This window comes from Azolla caroliniana, unplaced genomic scaffold (assembly GCF_043228905.1).
Source record: "Azolla caroliniana isolate FFs.n. ecotype wild unplaced genomic scaffold, voAzoCaro1.0.p SCAF_6, whole genome shotgun sequence".
Lineage (NCBI taxonomy): Eukaryota > Viridiplantae > Streptophyta > Polypodiopsida > Salviniales > Salviniaceae > Azolla > Azolla caroliniana.
In genome coordinates, this window is record NW_028230441.1 from 20910979 (window position 1) to 20922237 (window position 11259).

At 39.6% G+C, this 11259-nt stretch overlaps 1 protein-coding gene across 1 annotated transcript; it reads left to right on the top strand.

The window, feature by feature from the left end:
- Positions 1 to 1489: 1489 nt before the first annotated feature.
- On the top strand, positions 1490 to 9905 carry LOC147863310 (uncharacterized). The gene is made up of 2 exons (XM_087321403.1): positions 1490 to 3320; positions 9614 to 9905. Exon 1 carries the CDS (start codon positions 1547 to 1549, stop codon positions 3314 to 3316), a length of 1770 nt encoding a protein of 589 aa, XP_087177529.1. The 5' UTR covers positions 1490 to 1546; the 3' UTR covers positions 3317 to 3320; positions 9614 to 9905.
- Positions 9906 to 11259: the final 1354 nt, after the last annotated feature.

Consider the following 11259-nt stretch of genomic DNA (forward strand, 5'->3'; position numbering starts at 1 on the left):
CACAAACAGGAAACATGGCTCTTGTTCAACACATTTAAAGCATATCAATACAAAGATGATTTGAACTAAAAATAACTTGTCAATTGTCACACATCTTTAGTGACACAACTAAAAATCAATGTACATTCCAAGTTTCTTATCTAATTTGCAAGTATTCATGGAAATGTATTCACGTTTGAAAATATAGCATTAAATCTATATTATCATTACAAATAAAGAGAAGAACATACACACACACACATTATAAGATCCCATTTCATTATATGATGAGGAGTTGACATGAGTGTTCTTCGTCATGCAACCAATGTCGATGGAGGGGAGGAGTAAGAGGCAAGTACTCACAATGTTCAGTGTTTGAGTTTCTTCAAGCAAGCTCTACAAATGCTACGTATTTGGAGGTACTTCTATTGTTGGTGTACGTGAGATGTTTGTTGTCATATAATATTTCAACATTATGAACCTCTTTTGTGAGAAAGGATCAACGTGCTAAGGTAGGCACTTTGGGTTTGTGGCGTTGTCAACATTGGTTGCTTGGTAGTGTTCAAATTATGAGTTTCTATTGCAAGTGAAGCCCTACCTACATAACTATGTGTGTTTGGACAAGGGTTGCTAGACCTTGGCTCTCAATGTTCAACATAATAATATTCTTAGGGAAAGCTAGTTAGATTGGTGTTGTTGTAGGCCTAACCTTAAGCACTAGTTCTAAAAGCTACTTTTAATGAGGGAAGGATAGTTGGGTAACCAACTATCTACTGGGACTTAACGACAAACCCATAAGGAACTATGACACATGGGAACACATACCGGTCTAGGAGCCTTAGATGTTGGGTTATATAGATGGGATTAACCACCCCCTTCATTATGGCATCTAGAGATGTTGTCGAGAGACTCTATTGCCATAACATGCAGTAATATTCATTGGTATGGGACACCGATGGTAATTTATGTTCGGTCTCTCTTGTCCTTCTGCTTGAGGAGGGGGTTAGTGTGGTTATGTAGCAACATCGTTGAAAAACTACACGTTTCGGAATCTAAAGATTCATTGCCTATAAGTTGTGATTCGGCATTCGTAATCGGGTATGTATGGTGGTGGGAATTGACGACTTCTCTGTACAGCTGGGGACATTAGGATAGGAGGCTTTTCGGGATGTATGATGGGTTTGGTTCCACATAGCCGAAACCGAGAGGTACGAGGTGTCCTAATGTGGTGCGAACAATCCTGCAATACCCTGGTTCCTTAGGGTATATAGACACACAGTATGAGGAGCGCAATTGAGCCTGGGGTAGCGTAGCAATAGCCCACAAGAACTCATCATATGTATATGTACATATTGCGAACCCGATGAGTGAAACCCAGGTGCCCAATGGTGCCCAAACAAAGAACACAAAATTTGACACATACATATTCAAGTCTCTTGGGCCCTTTGTAAGTTTTGTTTGCTTATTATTATGCATACATACAAAGCCAACCCAAAGAAAAGCTCTGTTTTTTGTTCTCCCCTGTTTCTTCTTCTTCTTCTTCATCATCATCAACCCAACCTTGGACATGGAGGAGGATCTTCATCTCTATGGCCGCCTCCTTCCTTCTGCCTACAGCAATCACCATAACCCTAGCTATGGTAGTAGCTATCCCGGCTATCACCGGCTTCCCTCTGCTTCTTTTGATTCTAGCAGTAACCATAGCTTTTGTGGCTATGCTGGCTATGGCCGTGTAGACTCTTCGTTACCTCCTCTCTCTGCATATGGTAACAACTACAATCATTCTCGCATTCTTCATAATGCTGCTGATTTTGGGTCGTCTTATGTAAGCTCCTTTGCAGATACTAGTCACAATCATTTTGGTTCATTTGGGCCTTCAAGAAATCACTCTGCAGAGCCTCTTCATGGATCTTTTGCCACGCAAGCTCGAACCTATCTTCCTTATAGCAGTAGTTTTATGCACCATGGATCGATACAGGTAGACAATTATGTGGGAGAAAGAACCTCTGTTTACATGGATTATGATGCAAGAATATTAAACTCCGGTTCAATGTTGTCTTTTACTCCATTGACGGCTCAGATTCACCCTCCAATGTCTCCTCCCACCCCTCAGATTCATTCTCCGGTGACTCATCTCACATCTCGGTTTCTTCCTCCAATATCTCATTCAATGGCTGGGGTTCTTTCACCCATGACTCATCTGACATCTCAGGTACATATTCCAAATGCCCATCCAACACCTAAGGTTGTCCAACAAGCGCCTCTAGGGTTCATGCCAATGCATGGAGGAGCTGATGCGAACTCTCGTTCGACATCTTCATTATCACATTTCTCGCCGGGTTTTCATGCAATTCACCAATCTATGAATCACGAGAATCATCTGAAAAGAAAAGCTTTTAATGGTGCAAAGCTTGAGAAGAGGAAGAAAAAACCTGCTAATCTTGAGGCATTGATAGAGGAGACTCGAGACTTGCATTCTTTGTTCAGAGCAGGTCTCACCCAGGAACAACATGCAGATGATGGCTCAAAAGGTATTCTTTGTAAAGACTATAGTAATGATGATGTATGGAATGGAGAGGTCCATGTAAAGCATCGTACCAATGATTGGCATGATTATTTTGCTCACAATGAAAATGCCATTGAAAAAGAAAACAAGAGATCTCAAAAGAATGATGCTTTTCAGAAGGATTGTGAATGGATAGAAGCTTGCAAGACCCACTTTGAGATGAAAAATGAAGTGGAAAAAATGTCTTTGGGAGCTCCTGGCACTTCCTCAGGGGACTCTGTTTTGGCTGGTGAAGAAAAGCCTTTGAAAGAAAAAGAAAAAGATGCTGCCAAAGCTTCAGAAGTGAAGAAATGCCTTCAAACAATTGCACGAGAAAAGCTTTCTGAATTTATGAGCAATTCAAGTGATGATGATTGTGATGATGATGATGATGAAACAGAGGATGGATTCTATTCTGATTTTGAAAATGAGGAGGCATGTTTATCTTCGTCTCAATCAGTTAAGGGAAAGGAAGAGCGGTCTTATGATTTCTTCTTGAAGCTCTTTGAAGAGAATCACGAGCTCACAAAGTTGTATGAGGAGCAATGCAATGTGGGAAAATTTGAGTGTTTGGTCTGCTCCACTATTAAAGGTAAAGCTGTAAAAATGTTCACTGGCCTAACCAGTGTTGTACTGCATGCAAGCAAAATCCAGAAGACCAAGAGAAGGCAAGAGCATCGAGGTTTCGGTCGAGCTATATGTACCATTTTGGGTTGGAATCTTGAAAGGTTACCATCAAGTTCAGAGAGTAAAACCTTATGCCCTAGAGGCTGTCTTCCACAAGATGAGTGAGGAGGTTAGTAACTCTGCACATAGAGAGAGGGAGAGAGGGAGAGAGGGAGACTAGATAATTTTTGGGCATGTACAAAGCAAGTGATATTCCTTCCCTACTAGCCCTTCCTCACATGCCTTCATATTTGACAGATTTTTATTCCATAGTGCAACTTCAATCAAGTGCGAAGGAGTGTGAGGACTCTATAAGAGTTAATACTCATATTAGTAATGAGATAAGGTCAAGTACGATCAATAGGCCATGTTGCGTTATATTTAATCCAACATTCAGGGTTGATGTTTGCAATTTAATATTATAATTTTGTCCTTTTATCATCTTCCCACTTCTTCCTTGGTGATTCCATTAACTTTTCTTTAATATCTACATACCTCATAGCATCGCCTGAAACCAATTAGAGATATTCCAAACCCCATCTTTTGAACCATTTTTTGATGTCAACCACCCAACCAGATTTAAGAATTTTTCTCTTTTGATTCTTTTGTAGTTTACATCCAATATTTTAAGCATGATTTGGCATATTCTTGACTTTTGTAATGTTTTTGTATACTCTCTATAGTGCCAATATATATATATATATATATATGAAGTGTATACACTCAAGCATCTGGAGCAAAGTAAATTGCCTGGTCATTCAATATCCCCCTACAAAGGGCTGGTTGTGCTTTCTCTGAGGTTTCTTGGCATTGCCTTCTGAGTCCAACAGTACATGTTATGCTTCTCATACTCTGGCTTTGTATGTTGTTGTTGACCCATCCTCGAGTCGGGAATTAAACCCCTAAACCTACCCATCTCTATGTTCATCGGATGTGATGAGGTGCAGAGCTGTCCAATGGTCATCTTAATGCATGAGACAGAACATCAGGGCATAGAATGAATCCATCCTGAGTGATATGAAGAAAATTGTCTTGACAGAAGTCCATCTTTATATCTAACTCCTGATGAGGTTCCATCCATGTCCTAGTCTCTACCTTATTGAGGTTCTGGTTGATGGCCTTACTAATCTTTGGGTGAGTGACTTTGATAAATTATGCACCCAAGGAGTAGAGGCATGGTAGTCTATCTATTCTCAAATGATGATGCCATTTGGGATACCAACATCAACAATCCCCTCACTCACCAATTGTCTAGGGGACTTCGAAAACCTATTGATATATTTCGGTAGTGATGTGTGTGAACACACTTAGGATAGTGGTGTGTGTGAACACACTTAGGGCAATGATGTGTGTGAACACACTTAGGACTACAAGGGCATTTTTTCCCTTTTCAGGAGGTTTTTTCTCTCTATCTATAACTACTCTCATAACCCTAACGTGGGGTAGTTTTTGTGATTCAAAACAAGAATCCAACAGTGGTATCAGAGAAACTAAGCGATATTTGAGCAGCAACGCAATGAGTGAACAGCAAGGTGACGGCCCCCATCCGCATTCTGTGTGCGCCATTTGTGGTGGCGTTTTTTGGCTGCTGCAAAAAACATTTCTGTGTGTTTTCTTCCTCTATGTGCAAGTTTTAGCTGCGTTTTTCTGCTTTAAGTCGATTCAATCTATGAGTCTTCGTCGACCTTCCCACAACCCTCTTCTATGCGGTTGCTGCACAGAAATTAGATTTGCTTCTTGTTCTCTTCATTGGTTCATCTTCTAAGTCAAAGAGGTACGTTATTCCTTTTTATTCATTCAACGGTTTCTTTTTTGCATCAAAACGTGTTCAGTCAATGGCCATAGCTGAGACCAATGATGTATTTTGGATGCTTGCTGTCGACGATAAATTGGATGGAACAAATTACCCACTTTGGGCTTATATGATGTGCCATGTATTAGTAGCAAAAGGGTTGTAGAATGTGGTTCAGTGGGTTGAAAAACATCCTGTTGTTGTGAACAGAAACGTTGATGGTACTGATTTTGTTGAAGATGTTGATCATCCTACTCATGTTCATGATGCAGTTTCTATTGTACCAAATGCAGAGCAACTTCGCTGGGATGGTAGAGATGCTCAGGCACATGTTTTGATAGCTGTCTGTGAAACGTGCCATTATTCCCCATATTTGCTCTTGCAAAACAGCAAAGGATGCTTGGGATAGTCTTACTACTTTGTACCAGGCAAGAAATGATTCTCGTATTGCTTATCTCCGAAAACAATTGGAGAGTGAGCACATGAACAAAGGTGATTCTATGGATAGTTTTCTTACAAAAATCAAATATTTAAAGGAACAATTAATTTTTGCTGATGAAATGATACCAGATAGTTCACTTGTGCAGACCGTTTTAAATGTTCTTACTTAACAGGTGTCCCACTAAAGCACCGCACTCTATCACTCCATATGAGGCTTGGCATGGCTACAAGCCATCTGTTGCTCATTTGCATGGTTTTGGTTGTTTGGCATATGCATTAGTGCCTAAACAACAACACAAAAAATTGGATGATAAATCAGTGAAATGTTTTTGTTGGATATAGTTCTGAAAGTAAAGGCTATCGTTTGTATCATCCACAGACAAAATGCATTCTGGTAACCGTGATGTTTTTGTGGAGGATGCAATTCAACCATTGCTTTCATGAACTAAGGAGACGTCAATTAGCTCTAGAGATGTGTATGACACTTTGTTGCCTCTTTTTACAAGTGGACAATTAAGTGTTGGCCTACTTGAGGCACCTTCTCAGCCTTTGGGAGCTATTCATAATGATGTAGATCATTTTGTTTCTGATGCAAACTTACATGATGCACTTACTGTTGAGAGGGCTGATATAGAGGAGGCAAAGGTTGAGCCTAAATGGCTGTTGCAGACTTTGCAAGATAGCAAATTAGATTTTCCTTTGTCATACCTTACTTATTCAGTTCTCATAGTGCTTCTTTTGCATCAGATTGTTATGCTATGGCTGCCTCTAGTCTTTGTGATGAGAATGAGCTTGTTTCTTTTGATGAAGCACAAAATTCAGAAAATTGGATGGCTGCTATGCAAGAATATGATGCTATTATGAAGACTGGTACATGTTCTTTATGTGACTTGCCTCCTGGCAAGAAAGCCATTGGCACTAAGTGGGTATATAAGCTAAAGCGTAAACCTAATGGAACAGTTGACAGCTATAAGGCTAGGCTTGTTGTGAAAGGTTATGCCCAAGAAAAAGGCATTGATTTGGATGAGACCTTTGCTCCTACCTACCGTATGACTACTGTTCGTAGCATCTGTGCAATTGCAGCTCATCATGGTTGGAATGTACATCAGCTGGATATTAAAACAACATTTCTAAATGGTGATCTTCATGAGGAAGTGTATGTATTTCAGCCCCGTGGTTTTGTGCAGAAAGGGCATGAACATAAGTGTGTAGGTTGAGAAAGGCATCATATGGCTTGAAGCAAGCACCACGTTCTTGGTATGAAAAGATACATGCCTATTTGATTGCATTTGCTTTTGAGAATAGTCCAATTGAAAGCACCTTATATGTTAAGCATGCTGATGATGTATTTCTGATCATGGTTGTTTATATCGATGACATGTTGCTCATTGGTCCCAATGAGAAGCACATTGCTGATTTTAAGGCTGATTTGCATGCCACTTTTGAGATGTCAGATTTCGGACGTTTGCATCATTATTTGGGCATTCAATTTATGCAAGTTGATGGTGGAATAGATTTGTGTCAATTGAAATACATTGACATATTATTGCAACGTTTTGGCCTCGAAGACTGTAAACCTATTGCCACTCCCATGGAAACAGGTTTACGTTTGAGCCTTCATGATGCTGGAGATGCATTTGATGTTGTTCTCTATCAGCAGGCAGTTGGATGCTTGATTTATTTATGCATAACCCAACCTGATATTCAGTTTGCTGTCTCTCAGATGAGCAGGTTTATGCATTGCCCAAGATCTAAGCATTGGGGGGGGCAGTTTAAGCACATCTTTCGCTACTTGAGTCGTACCCAGCCACTTTGGATTGTTTTATCCCAATCAGGGATCACTACCTCCAGACTTGCATGCTTTTTCTGACATGATTGGGCTGGTTGCTATGACTCTTGTGTCTACAAGTGGTTTTTGCTTCATGCTTGGTAGCTCATGCACAGAAGCAGCCTACTGTGGCCACTTCCAGTTGTGAGGCTGAGAATAGGACAGCTTTCATAGCTATAGTTGAGTGTGTGGCTCAGATGCCTTTTAGCTGATTTGGGTGTTGGACAGTCTTTTGCCACCACCATCTTCACTGACAGTCAAAGCACATTGGCAGTTGTGAGGAACCTTGTGTTCCATGCTCACACTAAGCACCATTGAGGTGCACAATCACTATGTCAGGGAGAGATTCTCCGCTGGGGAGATCAGTTTGGCTTATGTGCCCACGCAGAAGAACGTTGCAGACCTTTTCACAAAGGCTTTGCCTAGGGAGAAGTTTGAAGCTTTCCGCAAAGCTTTAGGCCTACTTCCATTTGTGGATTGATCTCTATCCACATAGCTTGGCACTTCCATAACCATGAGTGACAATCCTTGTTCATCGCATCAATTCCAAGGGGGATTTGTTGATATATTTCGGTAGTGATGTGTGTTCACACACTTAGGACAGTGATGTGCGTGAACACACTGAGGACTACAGGGGCATTTTTTCCACTTGTCTATAAATACTCTCATAACCCTAAAGTGGGGTAGGTTTTGTGATTCAAAACTAAACCTAGTGCGTTGTTCTAGAAAGCTCCAATTACTATGAAGAAAGGACACTGACTAGATGTTATCTTGTAATGACTCATAGATTTATTTGTGGATTGATGGATTGCAGCCCATGCAATGATGTCAAGATAACATTTCATTGTTTTCCGCGCTTTCATTTCATCAATGGTATTGATGGGACATCAATATGATTGAAAGAAATTATAGACAAGATTAATAGGGTGAATTTTGCTATTGATTGTAATTTCACTAGGCTGACTTGTAAGAGTACATAAAGGTAAGGCCTCTATAGTGGAACCATGTAATTTTTATTGATGGGCCTCAATGTTTGCTGTCATGTGTTTCTCCCATCCTCAAAATGACCTGCCACATCTTCCAATAAGTACTATGCAATGTACTGATGGCTCTGTGTTTTGGTAAACGTGAAAAAATATCAAATACTTTGCATCATGCTTTTTATTTCAATCTTCTTCCAAAAACAATCTGATTTTTTGGGGGGATTTTCTTATCTGAATGAATACGTGAGGAAAAAGGGTTTGTGAATGTTGCATTTATGACACCCCTAAAATATAGTATTTGCTCTATCATATTTCCATTAGCAAAAAGAAATAAACTGCCTAAAGGAACAAAAACATCCAATCAAAATCAACCATGTCCAACATCCGTCTGTACTAGGGCATGTGTTTTTGCCATGCCAAAAGATATGTGCAAAAAACGTCTGGGTGGGGCTGATATGAAAGAAAAACCATATGAGGGATTCTGTGCTTTATGTACACGTTTACATAATCACCTTTTATAGAGGGCCAGCATTTTTGTGGGAGGCCCAAACTATTGTTCCTAAGTGCAATGATAGAGACCGGAAAACAATGTAATGTCTGGTTACGAGACCATACATATACATAGAAAAGAATATCTGGAACATGGCATTGTTATCTGCAACAGAAGATCATTCCATTGTTGGAAGGTAACAATCAACCATTTACATGAATGCAACCATCTGTCGTTTAGATAAGAGACCTTGGCAATCTTCTATCCATGTAATGGTTCTCGCTAGGAAGAATGTCCATGTTGTGGCGATTCCACCCAGAAGGTAATGAGCTATTCCCATGCCACGTCCCTTTATGATACCCAGAGCTCTGGGCTGAGTAACGGGATAAACTTTCAATTTATTATGAGCCCAAACAATAGATTCAATCAGTTCTTGCCAAGAACTAGAGGTTTGCACCTTCTTTTGGACTTTGTCTGCCTCCATAGTTGCTAAGGTGTGTTTGCAACACATTTCTAATAAGCACAAGGTAGAGGCTTGCTTCCTACAAGTGATATCGGTGTTGGACACAACTCGAATTACTATCATATGTTTTGGGTATTTTAATGTCTATAGTGCTGTCAGGTGCTGGACCAGTTATTCTTCTATGGGCTTGCTTCCCTTCATGTGTCATTTTGGAAGTTCCTTTTGGCTTTTGGAGTATTACCCAGTTATCACATTTGGTCAGCTCTTTTGGCAAGGTATTTGGACACGAACAAAAATATATGAGAAGATAGTCTTATGTTCTGTTGATTTGGTAGTTGTATCTTCTTCAACCATTGTTATCGACTTGAGCAAATTCCTAGATTCACATTGCTATAAACATTATTGATTTTTTATGTTCTTTCCCAGGAAAACAATGACTTGATGCGAGTCTAAATATTTTGATGATGGAAGGAAAGTGATTTGTCACATAAGACGACTGGGGAATCAAGTGAAAGTGTTGGTCTAGATTAGCAGAATAGAATGTAGAGGAAAACGGAGGCAACAAATGAAGCGTGTTATTAGAGAGTTGTTAGTGTCTCGTAAAAGCTTGATCAGATACGTTATAACCCGAACTTTGGGATGCACACAACTCAATTGGTTATTAGTATGCTGTATTTATGAGTATTAAATTTACTGCGAATGTCGTTATCTAAGAAAATCATGTGTTTGTGTATGTAGAAAGGTGTCTTTGTTGACTTGAGCATTTCACATGTTTCTATATGTCATCATCACATACCGGCTCTCCCAGAGACATCTTTCATTATTGTCTTGTACTCTCTCTCTCTCTCTCTCTCTCTAAACAATTGATTTAAAGGTGATGAAAAGTACTTCTTAAAGCACTTAACACAGCACCAAAATGATGGGATCAAAGGCAGATAAAAGGAATAACATAGGATAATGTCTTCTGTATGATTTGACACTTATTGCAATGTTTTGTAAATCCAATTCAAGTTCTTGTAGGTACCTTGATCAACATGCAAGGATGATAAAAATAGGGTGTCACAAGTGACATTGTATATTAGAAAGGCAAGTGTATGATAATAATCTTAGGTGCTATACAAATTACATTTTAGGCCTGAGATTTTCCTTCATAGGAATGGACCAGAGTCTAAATTTAGGCTGGCAATTTTGTGTATGAGAAGTGATGACCAAAAGGAGTAATATAACAAGTTTTAAGTGGGCAGCCATCCCAGAAATGGTGTAAGAAGCAACTTTTTTCATCTTTTGCCCATTTATCTGTCCCACCAATTTGTGCTTAGGTCAGTACCCTTGGTAAATTGTTCCCACTATAATAATGCCACTTTCTGCTTTGGTTAACTATTTGTGTAGAGAGAGGAGATGGAAAATGTAAATGTTTACTATTTAATCCTTGTGTATGTGAAATGCAGTGCTCAAAAAGTGGTCTAGCTTCCTCATTTGTAAGTTGAAAGGATCATTAGGTCATGAGATTTTCCAGTGGACATATCAGAGCACATCGCAGTAATGGTTTTACTTGAATATTTTCATGAAGTGACACACATGTGCATGCACACAAATGCTTTTTAGCAATGCATTATAATACTAGAGTGAAACTTCAAAATCTGGGTAGAGACCAAAGACAAATTTTCCCATCGACAAATTTTTCTCTGGTAGTTAGATCCATTCCCCCCTCCATCTACTACTTTCCCTTTAGTATTTGACATTATCTTTGATCCAAGGGTGGCCATGACATTTACTGTTCCAATTACATACTCGATTTGGCAAGGGCCTTTGCACACATACTAGAGGTATATATTCAGGTATAAGTGTTCCTTATTGTGCCAACTTCATTGTTATCACTCATTCAAGACTCCACAACCATCCCACTTCCAACTAAACACAATTGTGTTCTTGATGTCTTTGGAAAATGGAATGTGGATTGTAAGTACAAGCACTAATTGTGCAATTATCTTATTGATCTTTAGGATGGCAATTCTCCTCATTTAGGCATGATGTTGCAAGTCCAACATTGAGTGTTGAACGCCAATGTTGGC